The 19,094-nt window shown below is 41.3% G+C and overlaps 1 protein-coding gene across 8 annotated transcripts in view; it reads left to right on the top strand.

The window, feature by feature from the left end:
- The window catches only part of LOC135098910 (fibrocystin-L-like), a 32,006-nt gene extending 14,016 nt beyond the window's left edge, over positions 1–17,990 (top strand). For 3 of the 8 annotated variants that reach the window (XM_064001323.1, XM_064001320.1, XM_064001321.1), the window contains 6 exons: positions 9,475–9,601; positions 9,715–9,754; positions 14,570–14,694; positions 14,852–15,087; positions 15,434–15,616; positions 17,148–17,284. In XM_064001323.1, coding sequence (XP_063857393.1) covers positions 9,475–9,601; positions 9,715–9,754; positions 14,570–14,618 — 216 coding nt within the window. In that variant the 3' untranslated portion in view covers positions 14,619–14,694; positions 14,852–15,087; positions 15,434–15,616; positions 17,148–17,284. Of the gene's footprint in view, positions 1–3,449; positions 3,549–3,899; positions 4,690–9,474; positions 9,602–9,714; positions 9,755–14,569; positions 14,695–14,851; positions 15,088–15,433; positions 15,617–16,670; positions 17,020–17,147; positions 17,352–17,650 lie in introns of those variants that run through there. The other 5 variants (XM_064001326.1, XM_064001324.1, XM_064001327.1 and 2 more) reach the window with 5 other exon arrangements.
- Positions 17,991–19,094: the final 1,104 nt, after the last annotated feature.

Here is a 19,094-nt window from a genome sequence, read left to right as displayed (position 1 = left end):
TCTCCATATCTTTTAATATCCAACTTAGCCTTGAATCCATGTATACTTTCTTCATTTACTATCTCCTCATCCCGACTGTTCCATACATCAATACAATGGGTACTTTTTGGCGTCTCTTCTACAAGCACTCCTCTTCAGCCTCTTTCCATGTCCTCTAGTGTCCCGTGTATCCCAGACCATTAAGTTGCTCCAGTCCACCTCCTCTACTCCCTTATATGCTTTATATATCACAATCATGTCTCCCCTTTCTCTCCTCTTTTCCAACGTTTGTAGATGTATCCTTTCCAGTCTCTCTTCATATGACAAGTCTCTGATACTTGGTACCATCTTCGTAGCTGCTCTCTGAACTCTCTCCAACTTACTTTTATTCTTTTTCTTGTATGGCGACCACACTACTGCTGCATATTCTAGTCTGGGTCTTATCAGCGACACGATCATCTTCCTGACCATCTCTTCATCCATATATGCAAAGGCCTGCCTTATTCTTCTCAACAAGTTATAGGTTACTCCTGTAATTTTGCTAATGTGTCTCTCCGGGGTCAGGTTCCCAGTCACTGTAACACCGAGATCCTTTTCCTCTTCTGCTCCACTCAACCTTACACCATTCAACACATAATTTCCTTTTACTCTTCTTGTACTTTTTCCAAATTCTATTACTTTACACTTCTTTAAATTAAATTCCATTTCCCATCTATAACTCCACTCTGATATCTTGTTCAGGTCTTCTTGTAACGTTCCACAGTCCTCTGCACTCTCAACTTTCTTCAGCAACTTTGCATCATCCGCAAAAAGGCTCATGTAGCTTTTCACCTTCTCCGTCATATCATTTATATAGACTGCAAACATGATTGGTGCAAGTATTGAGCCTTGGGGTACTCCACTTATGACTTCCCTCCATGATGATTTTTTATCTTTTACCACGGTTCTCATTTCTCTGTTTGTCAAGAAATTTTCCATCCATCTCAGCAAGCCCCCCCCTTAGCCCACCATTATGCTTCAACTTCCACAACAATTTCCTGTGTGGCACTTTATCAAAGGCTGCCTTCAGGTCTAAATAAACACAATCAGCCCATCCATCTCTTTCTTGCATTATATCCACCACTCTAGAATAAAAACTCAGTAAGTTTGTAACACACGATCTCCCTCTCCTAAATCCAAATTGTTGCTTTAATATCACTTCATTTCCTTCTAGATACTGCATCCATTTATCCTTCACCAATCTTTCACACATTTTGCACACCACACTTGTTAGAGACACAGGTCTATAGATTAAGGGGTCCTCTTTACTACCACCTTTGTAGATTGGCACTATGTTAGCTCTCTTCCATTCAATTGGGACTCTACTTTCAATTAGGGAGCTTTCTATAATATTATGTATTACCCATGTCAACTGCTGATTGCACTCTTTTAGTATCCATCCTGACACTCCATCAGGTACAGGGGCCTTCCTAATGTCTAGTTCCTCCATCTGTTTCTGGACATCCTCTTCAGTCACTTGGATTTCCCCCAGACCCATTTCCTCACTCATCTCACTCTGGTACACAAATGTTTTCTCTTTTGTGAATACTGATTGAAAACTCCTGTTCATTATCTCTGCCAATTCAGCCGGATCCTCACACATTTGACCATTCACCTTCAATCTGCTTATTCCTTCTCTATTTTTCATTTTGCTGTTCACATATCTGAAGAACAGTTTTGGTTTCTCTTTGCATTTGTCCATAACATCTTTCTCATAATTTTTCCTTTCTTCTCTAATAACCTTTACATATTCATTTCTTGTGGTTGTGTAGTTTTGCCACAGCTCTTGCTTTTTTTTTCCTCCGCCATCTATTCCATGCCGTTTCCCTCTCCTCCCTAGCTATTTCACATCTTCTATTATACCAGTCATTGTTATATCTTCTCTTTGTCTCTACTTTTGGTACATATCTTTTCACTCCCTCTTCATAAATATTGATGAAAGCTTCCCACTTCTTTTGCACATTACTTGCTGTGATAAGTGTACTTCAGTCCCCTTCACCAAAGTATCTCCTCATTTGTTCAAAATTTTACTTACCATAATTAAATCTTTCACTTTTATAATCTTCACATCTACTCTCCTCTCTTTTTTTCTTTAATACAAAACCTTATCATGACATGGTCGCTTTTTCCTAGTGGACAACTATAGTTCATGTCTTCTATAATATCTGTTTCTTTTGATAATACCAAATTGATGGCTTCTCTGCTCCTCTGTATCTAGTGTTTTCCTCAACCCACTGTGTCATAATATTGTTCATTGCCAGTTTCAGAACCTTATCTTCCCATGAGTCTTCTCCTCCTCTTGTGTTCCACTCCTCCCAATTTATCTCTTTACAATTAAAATCTCCCATTTTAACAATTTTGTTGTTTTCTTTAATTTTCTTTACAAGCCGTTCTTTTGTCTCACTCTGCAACAGTTCATGCTCTTGTCTATTCCAGGTCTTTGTTTTTAGTGGGACATACACCACTGTGACATATTGTATTCCTCCTCTTCCATTTATTAGTTGTAAGTTTAGGCCTTCCACCAAGCATTCTGCATTTTCCACTCTCCACCCTGATACCCTTTTTAACAAGCATCATCACCCCACCTCCTCCTTTTCCACATCTGTTTCTTATCCACATATTGTACTTCCTCCTCCTAAATTTGATGTCTCTGAATCTCTTAGTTTAGTTTCTACCATTGCCATGATGTCTGGTTCATTTGCTTTCATAAATTCAATCACTTCATCCATCACTGAAACTAAACCATCCACATTACGCTCGTTTGCGACAACAACGTCATAACTAAAAAAAATGGATTTTCGAGTTATCTATATAGACATATTCATCTTGAAACGCAGATTTTTTGGCAAAAGTGTCATAATTGTAGTTAAAAAATTGACCGCTAGAGGCGCTAAATGTCGTAACGACATAACATAATATGTACCAACTTCTTTGCGTGAAGACCGTTACATGTCAGTTGTGCTGTGACCATCGTTGGGGTAACTACACTCACACTGTCATTTAGAGTGTCATATTTTGATTTAGAACTATGTTAGTACAAAATGTAAGTACTGAACTTATGAATTATGTTTCATGCAATAATGTGTTATTTTGATGTAATACGTTTTGTCTGCGAACATAGAGCTCTATGTTTTACGTCATTATTCAAAATGTGTCATTATTGGTAAAAACAAACATCTATGTTTTACGTCCTAATTCAAAATGTGTCATTATTGGAAAAAAACCTTGTGAATAATAGGTGTTGTATTTGAGTTATGACAGTATTGTTACAAACATTACCTCGTATTACAGCAGCACATTTTTGTTTAACTTAAATTATGTCATTGTTATTTGAAAATCTTGCGAAAAACTTAAAAAAGTTAGTGTATTATTTACATTGGTGACATTGTTGCAACAAAACATTGTATTCATAAATATCATATTTTTTTCAGATTAAATAGGTACCATGTCATGTAGAGGAAAACTTATGCTAGAATTAGCATTAAAGGCTAAGGAAAACAGTGAAGAAAACCCTGAAGAAAATAGTACAGGTATATACTGTCATAACCTTGATTATATTTCTATATAATTTGCTTTAAGGTGGGAGGTAAGCCTATTTTTTTTTATTAATGAGCCAATTTTGATGAAAACTATTTTAACAATCAAAACTTTCGGAGGAGTAAGGCTTTGAAGTTTAAAGATCCAACTTTTTAAAAATGCAAAATAAAGTCAAATTTTCAGATTTTTTGGTTCTTGTTAAAAATTTGGACCCCCATCTGAGGAATTTATAGTTCCCCCCCAAACTAAAAAAAAATGACACATGCTGTCTTACATACCATAGAGCGTTTTTAACACAAAAAACAAAAAATCACATTTTAGACCCATTTCTTTGTACTTTGTAGGATGTGAACTTCCTGTTGACCCTCAAATCAATGATGACCATCTGCTGCCATCAGCAAGCATTACGGGTGCAAGCTCTGCTTCAAATAACAGGAAGTCTTCTTCTAGTAGTGACTCGTCCTCTAGTAGTGACTCGTCTTCTAGCAGTGAATCATCTTCTAGCAGTGACTCAGAAACTGAAGATATTGACACAGATGATTCCGTGAAAGATAAGGACTATATCCCAAGCAAAGAGGAAGAAGAGAGTTTTAACCTTGAAGAGAAGGACGCAGTTGATAAAATTCCTGTACTAGTTAGTCCGCAAAAGGGACGTAAACGTAAACAGCACCTGAGTCAATGGAAGAAACATAAAGCAAAAAAATTAAGGAACTCTGGAAAGGCTTATATAAGCAAAAATAAGAAAATAAAACCAGAAAGGAAAATGAAACTGCCATGTGGAAATAAATGTCGAATTAAATGTTCAGAACAGATAAATGAAGAAGAAAGGCAAAAACTCTTTGACTCTTATTGGGCATTAGGAGACATTGCTCAACAGTGGCAGTTCATTTCAAACTGCATTAAAACTGTTAGACCTAAATACAGGTATGTTCATGAGGGAGGCAACCGTCAACCTAGGAACAATAACAGTTCCTTTCACTTCATGGTTGGTCAGAATGAAATTCGTGTTTGCAAACTTTTTTTCAAGAACACACTTGATATCAATGACCGGCCAATAAGAACAGCTTTAGCAAAGCAAAGCAGAGTTGCTAATGTTCTTATGGAACCTGATAAGAGAGGCCAACATGGTACAGTCGGCGCGAAAAAAATGTCCCCACCTGCTAACAATAACAATAATAACACAACAACATTAACAATTCTACCATTCTTTACCTTATCATTTTTTAGGGATAATAAAACACTAATATTACTGTCATATGTGCACATTAGTATTTTGTCATCTCTCCTTTTACATTCAGAACGGCATTTATGCGACTTGGCATACTGTCAGATAATTTTTTGAAATAATCCAAGTCAGTTTCATCCCACAGCACACGAAGTTTTTCCGTTATAGCGCCGACAGTGTTCACTGAGAGTTTGCCAATTTTTCTTTTTAGTTCATTCCACAAGTTTTCTATTGGATTTAAGTCTGGACTGTGCCCTGGCCACTCAATTAACGAAACATTGTTCTCTGTAAGCCACTCCATCACACGCTTTGCCCGATGGCATGGAGCACCGTCCTGGAGGAAATGAGCGTTCTCGTGGGATTCATAAAATGGGAGCATGTGATCTGTCAGCACGTTCATATACAGCGCAGCATTCATGTTCATGTTTTTGTCTAAAAAGTACAAGCCCCCACTACCTTTCTCACCACTGAAGCAACCCCACACCATCACACCTGCTGGAAACTTAACAAAACTGAACACAACTTTTCGCCAGTCTGCTGAAGTCCAGTGCTTGTAGCGTCCGCAGAAATCAAGCCGCTGTTTTCTCATTTTTTCGGTGAGGAGAGGTTTGTGAGCTGCCCGACGACACGGTAGCTTGAAATCTTTCTGTAGCCGCTGTTGAAGTGTTCTCACTGCCACATCTCCCAGCACATCTCTATGCATTCCTTTTAATTCCTTGGCGGTGATGAAAGGGTTCTTCAGCACCTCACGTCGCAACAGCATGTCCGTCCTCTGGCCTGTCTTTCGTTTCCTCCCCGACCCCTGCTTTCTCTTTTGAATAACACCGCCGTGGGCACTGGTTGCTTTGATGACATTACGGACACACTTCGCTGATCTTCTTGTCCTTCTTGCCACTTCTCTTTTGCTGAGGCCTTCGCGAAATAGAGCCAGTATAGCACCTTTCTCCTCCATTCTTAGCTTGGCAGGCCCCATTCTGAAGCAAAGGGTGACCGATATCACGAGGAGAGGCGAGCGATATGTGAGGAAACGGGAGCAGAAGCGGGAAGTACCTCTCCGTGACAGGAGGGAGTAAACACCCTCCCTCACACACTGCCTGGCGGTTACTGAATCTCGTTAATCTGTCACATTATTAAATTGAAAGCATGGAGATGCCAGATGTTCATTATTGGCCGTGACAAGTGTTTTCGTGTCCGCTGGTGGCTAAATAAACCTAAATAAACAAGAACGTAATGTTGTGTTGTTAAAACTTAATGATACAGCAGGTGGGGACATTTTTTTCGCGCCGACTGTAATTAAGTAACTGTTGATCCTGAAATTAGGAAAGGTGTCAAGGCACATATTGAGTCTATCCCTCAGATAGAGAGTCACTATACAAGAGCTACATCAAGTAGGACATTCATATGCGGCTCTAAAACAATTGCAGAAATTCACCGCGATTATGTTGAGAAGTCCAAACAACAAAAGGTACCTTATGCCAATTACACTCTGTTTTATCGCATTTTTACCACAGAGTATAATATTTCTTTTTTTGTTCCTAAAAAGGACCAATGCGATGTTTGTTCATCTTATCTTAATGCGGAGAATGAAGAGAAAGAGCGCCTTCAAGGAAGCTATGGAAATCACCACAAAGAAAAAGACATGTCAAGAAATGAAAAACATAAAGATAAAACTGAGAGTGATGCAGTTGTTGCTGTTTATGACCTTCAGGCTGTAATGCAGATACCAAAAGGGGACATTTCAGTTTTTTATTACAAGTCAAAGCTGAATGTTTTAAATTTTACTATTTACAATGCTAAAACAAACTCATGTAATTGCTATGTCTGGAATGAAACTAATGGCCAACGTGGGGTTAATGAAATTGGGACCTGCGTTCTCGATTACATTAAAACCTTGTGTGAGGCAGGAGAAACTGACATAATTTTTTACTCAGATAACTGTTCTGGCCAACAGAAAAATAAGTTCATGATGGCACTTTACCTTTATGCAGTAAACAACTTACCAAATATAACTTCAATAACACACAAGTTTCTAATAAAAGGGCATACCCAAAATGAGGGTGACTCTGCCCATTCCCTAATTGAAAGAGAAGTAAAGAGAATTTTAAAAAGTGAACCCATTTATGTGCCGGAAACTTACGTAATGGCAATTCGAACTGCTAGAAAGAAAGGACAGCCTTTCGTAGTAAAAGAGCTTTGTTACAAAGATTTCTTGAACATCAAGTCTCTAGCTACTGAAATGGGACCTATCAATTGCAAGACTCTTCAACTCTCTGATGTTAAAGTAATGAAATTTGAAAAGCAGTCACCACTGTCAGTTTTTTGTAAACATTCCTATGGTTCAGACTATAAGGAGCTTAAAATTTTGAAAAACTCAAATAAAGCCACCTCCATTAATGACTTACTGCCATGTTACTCCAGCAAACTTACATTGCCTGCCAACAAGAAAAAAGACTTGATGGACCTTTGTAATAAAAATCTGATTCCACAATGCCATCATAAATTTTATGAAGACCTGTAAATGAAATCAATCTTAATGAAATGAGTTAAAATACAAATTTAGTATGCCTATTACAATATTAAGTTTTGTTGTATGCTAATTCATTAGGTACATATTATTTGAATGGAATATTAAATAGATGTTTATTTTATAATGTTTTTTTTATTATACAGTCCATCTTTCATTTATTTGAACATTTTTGAGTTGTCTAATTCCTTAGGCATATTTGAAAGAAATTATAATTAGGAAGAATCTATTAGGTTCATAAGGATTTTTTTATTTGAAAAAAATGATAATTAGGAAGAATCTATTATGTTCATGAGGATATATATATATATATATATATATATATATATATATATATATATATATATATATATATATATATATATATATATATATATATACATATTTGAAAAAAAATTATAATTAGGAGGAATCTATTATGTTCATAACAATGTTTTTTTTAATATCTTTTTGTGTTACAGTCAATATCTTTCATTTATTAGGAAGTATCTATCATTTTCATAATAAGAAAATGTATTATCATCAATCTTGTCAAAGTCATAAGCAATGAACAATACATAATTAAGTAACATATTGGTGATTATTTTCCTTTAAATAATGGCACAAAACAAAATAGTACATGAGAGGTCTACTATTTTTTTATGAAGAACGTCATATTAAAAAAAGCATTATAAAAGTTTAAATAAAGGTTTGATTAGTGAAGATATAATTATTTCAATTTCTATAAACTTTAAAGGACTATTTGATGTTTCAAAAAATGTTCCAGCTATGGTCTTTTGGGACTATTCACAATATTGAGAGTGTTTTCATTCTTTAAAATGGCTCTCGTGAAAAATTGCTATTTTTGAGTTATGACGACGTTGTCGCAAACGAGCGATTAGTGTATGCCACTGTCCATGTCCCTCCCTCTCTTAGAGCTGTGCCTCTGCACCCTTCACTCTTCACATGTACCACTTCCTCAACCTTAGGTCCATTACTCTCCAGAAGAAAGTTCCTTTTCCTCTTGTGTTCTCTGTTCATTCCTTTCTTTTGCTTCACTTCTCAATTCATTAAGTTTCTTCCTTTCTTCCTCATTCATTTCTCTTCTAATCCAGCCTTATTTAAACTTGTTACTTTTGGCTAGCTTCCACGCATTTGCCAATGTTTCTTCAGCTGTTGTTTGGGATTTTAGTTTGATTTTCAATGGTCTACTTTTTCCTTGATCATATTTACCAATCCTGTACACCTCTATTTCATCTTCCAGCTTTGTATCCCCTTCGTTTATCACACTCAGTACTAATCGAGCTGTTTTTCTTTGTTCTGCTTCTCTTTTATACCAATTTTTTTTTATCTCACTTTCTTCCAGGCCAAAGATCATTACACTCTTCATTTTATCTACAGTGTCTCTTACCAGGTTTTCCTTTTCCTTTATTACCTTTATAAACTCTCTTGTCAAGCGTTCTTTACTTCTCTGGTCCTTCACTACTTCTCTATAACTCACTTTTTTCTCCAACTGTGTGTGTGTGTGTGTGTCAGTGTGTGTGTGTGTGTGTGTGTGTGTGTGTGTGTGTGTGTGTGTGTGTGTGTGTGTTTGTTCTTATGTAATTTTATTTTTAAAGAATTTAGTAATTTGTAATTTGTAATGTCTTATCTTTTAAAGTTAATTTGTCATATTTATCTTTAAAGCTATGAATGCTTTGTGTGTGTGTGTGTGTGTGTTTGTGTGTGTGTGTGTGTGTGTGTGTGTGTGTGTGTGTGTGTGTGTGTGTGTGTGTGTGTGTGTTTAAAGCTATGAATGGTTCCTGCACACATAAATTGGTCAGTCAGTGCCTTCCACTGGCTAATTGCTCTGTCAGGAAAACTATATTTGTATCACATACAAGCTGCATCACACATAGCTTGGGTGATTTGCGCCCACAGCACATAAAGATAACACCAACAACATACATATGTTGGTGTTACATTTTTTTTGGTGTGGCTACTTTTTGCGTATGAGACAGAGCCAAAGCTACATATGATGCTGCTAAGTGAAAAATGTATTTTAGGATTACAAATACTATTTTCTCACATTTTCTTTCCTCTTTTGTTTGTACAATTTCTTACTGTAAGAGTGTGTCATGATGGTGATGATGGTGGTAGTGGTGTTAGGTTAGGCCAGGCCATCACCTCCTGACCCTCTCCACTCTGGCAGGAGGGCACGGTGGATGTGGTGGTGGATGTGGGCGGCACAAGTGGCTCCCTCCCTTCCTCCTTCACTTATGACGTCTCACTGTCACCCACCATCATTGGCCTTTCCCTCCACACCCTCTCCCTCTTTGGTGAGTCTCTTATCCTCCTCCTGTTCCTCCTCCAGTTGTGGAAACAGTGAAGATCTAAGTCATAACAAATATTTTCTCTTTGTTTCTGTGTCTTATTTTCTCCTCTCTCACAGGTCAAGAGGAACAAACTTTGGCACTTCAGGATCAGTTCATGTGAGTGTCATTCTGTCCTTCCCTCCCTCCCTCCCACCCAGTAAAAGTCAGGAAAACATAACCTATTCCCTCCATCTCAATCTCAATCTCAATATTTAATGTGTAGGGTGCATATGGGGAGCTGGCTGCAAGGAGATGTCAGAGAGGGAAAAGGTTATTTGGGGTGGGGTGAGGGGAAAACTAAGTGTCCAGGATAGGAGTTTTATGTGCATGTTCTGAAATGTGGGAGTGTTAGGTGTTTGAATGCACGTGCTGTGTTTGTGAGGGGGAGTCCGTTCCAGCTGCATGTGGTCCATGGAAGTGTGAATGCTTGAAAGTCTGTGTTATCGTGGTATGTTGAATATTTGTGGTTGTGTGTGTTATGGGTACTAGCTGTGTGTGGTGTAAGTATTCATGTTTGTTGATGTCAGTTTGATGGTTTGTGAGTTTGTGCATTATTGTCATTATTGTTAGTCTGTGTGCTTCTCTGTGAAGTGTGAGGGTGTCCATATTTAATTGTTTAATGTGTGTTGTTATGCCAGAAGTTTGTGTGTAATTGTTTTGTAATGAACCTGGCTGTAGCTATGTTGAGCTTTTCCAGCCTCTTTATATTTGTCTGTGTGTGTGGGTCCCCAAGACAGTGACCTGAGGGACACCTGAACAGACAGGGACAGGGTCAGATGCAACACTGTCAAGAAGAACACGTTAGGTCCTGTCGGAAAGAAAAGAAGTGACCCAGTGAAGAATTGGTCCAGTGCTGCCACAATGCTGTAGTTTCAGAATCAGTCTTTTGTGGAGTACTTTGTTAAAGGCTTTGGCAAAGTCTAGCACGATAGTGTCAACTTGTTTGGCATCACGTCTGTCTGGGTGTCTTGTAATGTCATGGTGGGTAACAGTGAGTTGTGACTCGCATGATAATTTTGGTTGGAATCCATGTCGTGTGGTCTGATAATACGTATGTTGTTTGTGTCAAGATGATTTATTATGTGTCTGTGTATGATGTGTTGAAAGATGTGGGAGATGATAAAGGTGGGAGAAATGGGGCAATAATTAGAAGGGTCACTCCAGACACCTGCCTTGAAAATGGGGTGACATCAGCACAAAGCCAGTCAGAGAGAAGAGAGGATGCATGAAGAGGTTGGGTAAAGATCACTTAGAGGATGGGTGGAAGGCTGAGAGCAAGGATGAGGGCACAAGTCTTAAGGAAAAAGGGGGGGGGAGACTTTTATCAAGTCCAGGTGATCTAGTGGTGTCCAGAGTCTGTGGTGACCTCTGCATTCCGTCTGTCCTGATGTCGAGGGGAGGGAATGGTGGGTAAGGGCTATTTGGCTTGTGTGGGGTTTTTCTGGATGAATACAGAGTGGAACTGTGTGTTGAGTAAGTGCTCTTTGTGTTCTGGCGTGGTAGCAAGAGTGTCGTAGCAGTCTTTAAGGACAAGTACTGTACTTGATGGCTTATAAGCCATGCCTTTTTACCAAAAAAAAGTCTGAGAAAATAAGCATGCGTCTTATAAGGCCAAGGTTCAGCTTTGGAGCAGTGGCCACTGGTAAGTCTGTGGCAACAGTGGCCTTTAAAACAAACCCCAAACATCTTTGCACATGTAAACAAAGTGATGACCATTTCTACACTTCAAAAACAACTTTTTTTTGGAAGATAACAATGTATAACAGGTGGGACTTGCCAGTAATTCACATAAAATAACACCAGTCAGGAAGAAATTAAGTGATGACCCTCACATTGCATGTACCAAAACAAACTCACGGTGGGTCACACACCAAACCTGGTGACACGTGCAAGATTCACTGTGTTCCTTAGTGTGATGCCATTATTCCTTGAAGTGAGACACACCTTCATACAACTGAAATTGTGCCTATCTTCTAACATTATTAGCTTGCTTACGTGTTCAATAAAACTCAAAGCTAATGAGAAACTATTGCTTTTTTAGAAAATAGCTTACTATCTAATAAAACAAAAGGTTTTATAAGTGAAGAAAGCATCATACAAACTTTAGTATCCCTCTGGGCTCTGACAGTGTCTTTGCCTACACCATATTTGTTCACATCTCACAGCAGGATTGGTGTTTGGTAGTGTTAGTAGGTCTTAGCAAATATAGAAGTTTTTAAATGTAAAATATTGGGGTCTAATAAGGATCTGAATACGTAAGAGAGGCCTTCAAATTTCAGTTGAAACCCTTCAGTTCATATTCAGAGCATATTTATCTTTTTTTTTTTTTTTTTCAATGCCTGCCCAAAGTGAGGTGTGCCTTATAAGCCCATGCGTCTTATAAGCCGTCAAATACTGTATGTTTGTTTTGTCCTGTCTGCATGACTTGAGGAATTTGAAGAAGTGTTTTGGTGTTGTTTCTAACATTATCTGTGAGATATCTACAAAGGTGTTCACGTTTGGTCTTCTTTATGTTTTTTGGCAAGATTCTTTTGGAAAGATCTGAAGGCGGCCCATTTCCCTGGTGTGTTCTGTGATTGTTTGCATCTGTCATCTCTGTTTTCTGTGGTGTTGTTTCCATAGGTTCCTGGAGAACCAGGGGAGTGTATGTCTACATGAGGGTGTTTTCTATGGGCTGTAGTTGTTCATGGTGGTGTGTATGGTGTGTCAGGCTGTTCCAGTTTCTTGGAGGAGTCCAGAGTATGAGTCAGAAGATAGAAAATTGTCTCTGTAGAGTGTTTAATTGAGTCTGTCAGCTCTAGAGTAGAGTAGGATTGACCCACATCTGTGTTTTTGTCTTGTCGGTAGAAGGTCTATGTCAACTGGAACATTGTTGTGGTCATTTAGTCCTGGAACTACCTGGGTGTTTATTATATTGTGTATGTTGTTTTTGAGAAGGTCTAATGTATGGACTGTGGTGAGAAGGCCTCTGGCACCAGAGGGGTGTGTGGTAGCCTGTGTTTTTGTTGGCTTGAGTACTGTTTGCATGAGTGAAAATGTATTTTTGTTGTCAATTAGTGTGTTGTGTAGCTGGCACCTGTTTGTGTGGGGAATGATAGGGTTGAAGACATCAGTGTCATAGGGATTGGAGGGGGACGTAGTGGTCCAGTTGATGTCAGGGAGGTTGAAATCATGTACAATCCAGATGTGTTTGTCTGGTGTGAGGTGTGAAAGAGCTGTGTGAAGGTTGTGTGAGTATTCTGTGTTGGAAGATGGAGGTCTGTTGAAAGCTGCAAGTAGAACCCCATGGCCTCTCTGCACAAGACTTTCTTCCTTCTCTCACCCCAATTTTGTCCACCTCTGTAATGCAAAAGTTAACCTGTATTCTCAATCATTCATCCTTTTCTCTGGTAAACTCTGGAACTCCCTGCCTGGTTCTGTGTTTCCTCCTTCCTATAGCTTGAACTCTTTCAAGAGGGAGGTTTCAAGACATTTATCCTTCAATTTTTGACAACCACTTTTGATTATGCTTGGGGACCAGCACCTCAGTGGGACTTTCTTATAAATGTATTGCCCTTGGCTGGTTTCCTTCCTACATAAAAAAAAAGTGAATTACAGTTAGAAATTTTTATGACTGTCTTGCTAAATGGTGGAGGAAAGACTTCTGCAGAATCTGTGTCGGGTGTTAAGCATGTTTTGTTACCTACAGTGAAGTCTGGGTCATTTGTGTGTAGGGCAGGAGAGGCACTGGGAGAGGTTGCTAGGGGAGTTGGGGAATGGGGGAAGGTTTAGGTGAAGGGGGTGTAAGAGAGGTGAGGGTAGTCATGATGTGCAGGAAATGCCAAAAGCAATGGGAAATGGCCCTGGTTGACAGATTGATGGACTGGTGTTACAAGGGTGTTTAGGTGATGTGGAGTTTGAATGTCTTGTTGTGTGGTGGGATGTGTGGCTAGGTTTTGGTGGTTGTGAGGGTGAGTGTTGCTGGTTCATGGAAGGAAAATGTATATGAGATTTGTTAGTACTATGTGTGCATAGCAGGTCAAAGGAGCTAGAGGTTGGAATAGGAGGTAGTGAGAAAGAAGATGTAGAGACATTAGGAGAGCCACATCTGCTGCAGATACACACGATACTATTGTTAATTGATCCGTGGTGCACCTGTGCAAACGATCTGATGCAGCCGACATGACACCACACAGCATGCTTGGACCGGTTACAGCAGATATCACATTGGATGCCCCTTTGCCTCACTAAGCTGCTTTGGCACAAACTGTCTTGAATGTGTGTTTGTATTGTTGTGGTGTGTTTTGGAGCAGTGTGAAGCATCTTGGCTAAGTGTGATGTTGGTGCTTGTGGATGATTTGGATGTGTGGTGTGGGGATGTAACTGTTCATGTCTGCACATGGCATATTAGTGTGTGTAGTGTAAGTGCCAAGAGTATTCCTGTTACCATGCTGAAGGCAAGGTGTAGCAGTATGTGGCATCTGTACTGGTGTGTTCTTACCTTCCATGAGTGTGCTTGTGTGGTGTTTTCTTGTTGTTGGCCAAAGCAACATTGCTGTTGCTGGTCATGGTGACTGGAACAACTGTTTCTGACATTTATGTGCTGCCTTGCTAGGAACTTTTTTTTTATTCTAAGAAAGTGATAAGACTTATTGAGTTAATAAAAAAGTAAAAAAGAGGCCAGAAAGATTTTAGAAATTAAATTGTGTGTCAAAGCAATGTATTGAACATTTATCTGTGGAGAAGGCAGGGCAGGGGAGGGGCCAGGTGCCGGGGAACAGGAACAAGGGTAGGGAGCCGAGGTGGAAATGTCCATTCATCTCAGAGTCAACAACCAAATTCCCTAGTACTGATATAAAGTCACTACTTCCCCCTCTGACCTTCCTAGTAACCCTGACCTAACCTATCACTTTCCCAATACCCCTGACCTGACCTATGACCTCATGCCGCCAGATCGGATCAGAGCTGTGTTATACGACTCATTGGAGTAACATCAGCGTGAGCTGTCTTACCCCGGCACTGTCGGCTGGCACTCATACCCTGGTACTCTCCACTGATGGCTTTGGTGCTGCTGCCAGGTGGGTGTTTCTCTCTCTCTCTCTCTCTCTCTCTCTCTCTCTCTCTCTCTCTCTCTCTCTCTCTCTCTCTCTCTCTCTCTCTCTCTCTCTCTCTCTCTCTCTCTCTCTCTCTCTCTCTCTCTCTCTCACTGATAATAGAGTGACGATGTTGTGGCAGGGAAGTGGAGTACGTACTGCAGGTGACCTCGGCCTCAGCTACCCAGGGGTCAGTGAAGGGTGGCACGCTGGTCAGGCTGGGCGGCACAGGCTTCAGCTCGGATTGTTCCCGCCTCAAGGTGAAGCTGGGCCAGGTGTATGAGTGTGAGGTGCTGCAGTGCTCCGATGAGGCCCTCACCTGCATCACCAGGCCCATCACCACCAACCACAGGATTGTGAATGTTGGCACCAGCTCTGGTGAGGCGCTGATTCATACACACACACACACACACACACTTGATGATGCAGAATTCCTGTTAAAGTATCACTAGAGTCACATAAACACCCTTGAAAACTCCAATAACATCCTGTGCAGTCAGTTAAACTATCTCTATCCTTGTTAAACTGCCCATAAAATTCCGAAAGTGCCTCTGAAAACCTGCAGTAACTTCCACCAGAACCTGTTAAAAGCAGTCAAGATAAGATGCTGAAACACTGATGAACACAGATGAAGCCTTTATCAAGCACCTCTCACTCACCAAACCTAGTCATCTTAGTACCATTTGTGGACTTCAAGCAACCCCATTACCTTCAATTTTCACAGAGACTGTACCATGGTATCCTCGTGTGCTGGAGGTAGTGGAGGGAGACTCAGTAACCTGGCAGTGGAGTAAGGTGTCTGAGAACTCACAGCTGCAGTACGGAGTGTGTGAGGTGGCCAGCCCTGTGGATAACTGTGAGGACGCTGATGGTTCTGGCTTCTTCTCAGGGACACAGACTGCTGCAGGTAAGGACAGAGAGACTGGGATGAGGTGAGGGGGAAATTGAGACAGGAAAGCACAGAAGTGAAGTGAGAGAAATGAAGGGATAGAAGGATAGTGACAAGGAGAGAAAGAGAGAGATTGGAGAGTGTAAACAGGAAGGAAAGGAAGGAGGATGGATTGAAAAGAAAGAAGGAAGAGAGAGAAGGATGGAAGTGGAGGAAGAGCGGAGAAAAATGAAAAGAAATAGGCAGGAGGAGAAATATGAGTAGTTTTTTTTTTCTGTAGGAAGGACACTGGCAAAGGGCAACAAAAATCCAATAAAAAAATATGTCCACTGAAATGCCAGTCTCATAAAAGGGTCAAAGCAGTAGTAAAAAATTGATGAATAAGTGTCTTGAAACCTCCCTCTTGAAGGAATTCAAGTCATAGGAAGGTGGAAATACAGAAGCAGGCAGGGAGTTCCAGAGTTTACCAGAGAAAGGAATGAATGATTGAGAATACTGGTTAACTCTTGCATTAGAGAGGTGGACAGAATAGGGTTGAGAGAAAGAAGAAAGTCTTGTGCAGTGAGGCTGCAGGAGGAGGGGAGGCATGCAGTTAGCAAGATCAGAAGAGCAGTTAGCATGAAAATAGCGATAGAAGATAACAAGAGATGCAACATTGCAGCGGTGAGAGGCTGAAGACAGTCAATTAGAGGAGAGGAGTTGATGAGACAAAAAGCTTTTGATTCCACCCTGTCTAGAAGAGCAATATGAGTGGAACCCCCCAGACATGTGAAGCATACTCCATACATGGACGGATAAGGCCCTTGTACAGAGTTAGCAGCTGGGGGGGGTGAGAAAAACTACTACTAATACTGCCACCACTACTACTACTACTGTTAATACTACCACCATGACTACCACTATTACTATTACTACTACTGCTACTGCTGCTGCTGCTGCTACTTCTACTACTACTCCCACCAGTACTACTACTACTACTACTACTACTACTACTACTACTACTACTACTACTACTACTACTACTACTACTACTACTACTACTACTACTATTACTACTATTGCTTTCCCGCAGGCTCTTTCACAGTGGCCTTCCCCCAGCAAGGCATCCACTATTATGCTGGCCCCACACTGCCTGGTGGTGTGGTGATGCGGGGCCAAGTCAACGTGGTACGGCCACCTCATCAGGCCCTCAGGATGGCCGTACTGCTGGGTAACAAGGAAGCCACCTACCAGGTTGCCGGGAGTCAGGTCGTCAACATGAGTGGCTGTGACCCCATCCTGGAGATGCCTCTGGACGGGTGTGACCTCCCCGACCTGACCACACCAGAAAATGGATACCTGTACTTTCATTTCCACACCTGTCACACACCTGTGGTCTCTGCCCTGGCCTCCTCCACCACCCACACTGTGAAGGGCCTGAGGTGAGGGCAGGCTGGCGCAGGCCAGGGTCCCTCTTGCATTAGTGATGGTAATGGTAGTAATGATAGCAGCACCAGTGGCAGTAATAATGGTTCCCCACGCTGAGTGTTTCCTGTTTTCTTTGACACAGCGGCCTGCAGGTGGTGGGCGGCGACTCTCTCACCATCACTGGATCAGGCTTTGGTGACCTGGCCTGCCAGGTAGAGGTCAGTGTTGGTGAAGCATCCTGTAGTGTGACCTCTGCTTCAGACACCTCTGTGACCTGCGATCTGGACAACCTGGACAACCTGAGGTCGGGTGCATACCTGCCCATCACTGTCAAGGCAATCAACAGGTGAGTGCAGCTAACATACAGACAGACAGATAGACAGACAGGTCAGCACAGATGAGAGAAACTGGATGTTTGAGATGATATGAGAAAAAAAAGGAACATGCTTCAATGACAGAAATACAGCTTTGTACCACAGCAGCATCACTACACCACAGCACCACCACACCTCACCACACTATCATACACCACATTACTGCACTACACCACCAGAGCATCACCACACAACACCATGGCATTGCCATGCCACCACAGCATCACTGCACCTCACCACACCACCACACCTCACCACGCCTCACCTGCAGGGGCATAGCAGTGACAGACATCACAGGGTACAGCAGTGAGGGCCGTGTGGTGGTGGTGCCGCAGGTGTCCTCCCTCAGTCCCCTGGAAGGCTCCCTGGGTGGCAGCACCCTGCTCACCATCAGTGGAAGTGGTCTGCAGGGTCTGGTTGCCTCTCCTGTGGTGCTGGTGGGGGGCCAGACCTGTGTGGTGCAGAGTGTCTCCTCCACCACAGTCACCTGCCTCACTCCACCCTCCACCTCTGCCACCGTGGCCACCTTCACTCTGACTGTGGCTGGTGTAAGTGTTGTGTGTGTGTGTGTGTGTGTGTGTGTGTTTATTGTGTAGGAAGGACACTGGCCAAGGGCAACACAAATCCAATAAAAAAAAATGCCCACTGAAATGTCAGTCCCATAAAAGGGTCAAAGCAGTAGTCAAAAATTGATGAATAAGTGCCTTGAAACCTCCCTCTTGAAGGAATTCAAGTCATAGGAAGGTAGAAATATAGAAGCAGGCAGGGAGTTCCAGAGTTCACCAGAGAAAGGGATGAATGATTGAAAATACTGGTTAACTCTTGTGTTAGAAAGGTGGACAGAATATGGGTGAGAGAAAGAAGAAAGTCTTGTGCAGCGAGGCCGTGGGAGGAGGGGAGGCATGCAGTTTGCAAGATCAGAAGAGCAGTTAGCATGAAAATAGCGGTAGAAGACAGCTAGAGATGCAACATTGCGGTGGTGAGAGAGGCAGAAGACAGTCAGTTAGAGGAGAGGAGTTGATGAGACGAAAAGCTTTTGATTCCACCCTATCTAGAAGAGCAGTATGAGTGGAACCCCTCCAGACATGTGAAGCATACTCCATACATGGACGGATAAGGCCCTTGTACAGAGTTAGCAGCTGGGGAGTGAGAAAAACTGGCGGAGACGTCTCAGAACGCCTAACTTCATAGAAGCTGTTTTAACTAGAGATGAGATGTGAAGTTTCCAGTTCAGATTATGAGTAAAGGACAAACCGAGGATGTTCAGTGTAAAAGATGGGGACAGTTGAGTGTCATTGAAGAAGAGGGGGATAGTTGTGTGGAAGGTTGTGTCGAGTTGATAGATGGAGGAATTGAGTTTTTAAGGCATTGAACAATACCAAGTTTGCTCTGCCCCAATCAGAAATTTTAGAAAGATCAGAAGTCAAGCGTTCTGTGGCTTCCCTGCGTGAAATGTTTACCTCCTGAAGGGTTGGACGTCTATGAAAAGACATGGAAAAGTGCAGGGTGGTATCATCGGTGGAGTAGATAGGACAAAAAGTTTGGTTTAGGAGATGATTAATGAATAATAAGAAGAGAGTGGGTGACAGGACAGAACCCTGAGGAACACCACTGTTAATAGATTTAGGAGAAGAACAGTGACTGTCTACCACGGCAGCAATAGAACAGTCAGAAAGGAAACTTGAGATGAAGTTACAGAGAGAAGGATAGAAGCT

The sequence above is a fragment of the Scylla paramamosain genome, unplaced genomic scaffold (genome assembly GCF_035594125.1).
Source record: "Scylla paramamosain isolate STU-SP2022 unplaced genomic scaffold, ASM3559412v1 Contig91, whole genome shotgun sequence".
Taxonomy (NCBI): Eukaryota; Metazoa; Arthropoda; class Malacostraca; order Decapoda; family Portunidae; genus Scylla; species Scylla paramamosain.
The sequence above is the reverse complement of the archived record's forward strand: the minus strand, read 5'-3'. Positions and strand labels throughout refer to the sequence as shown.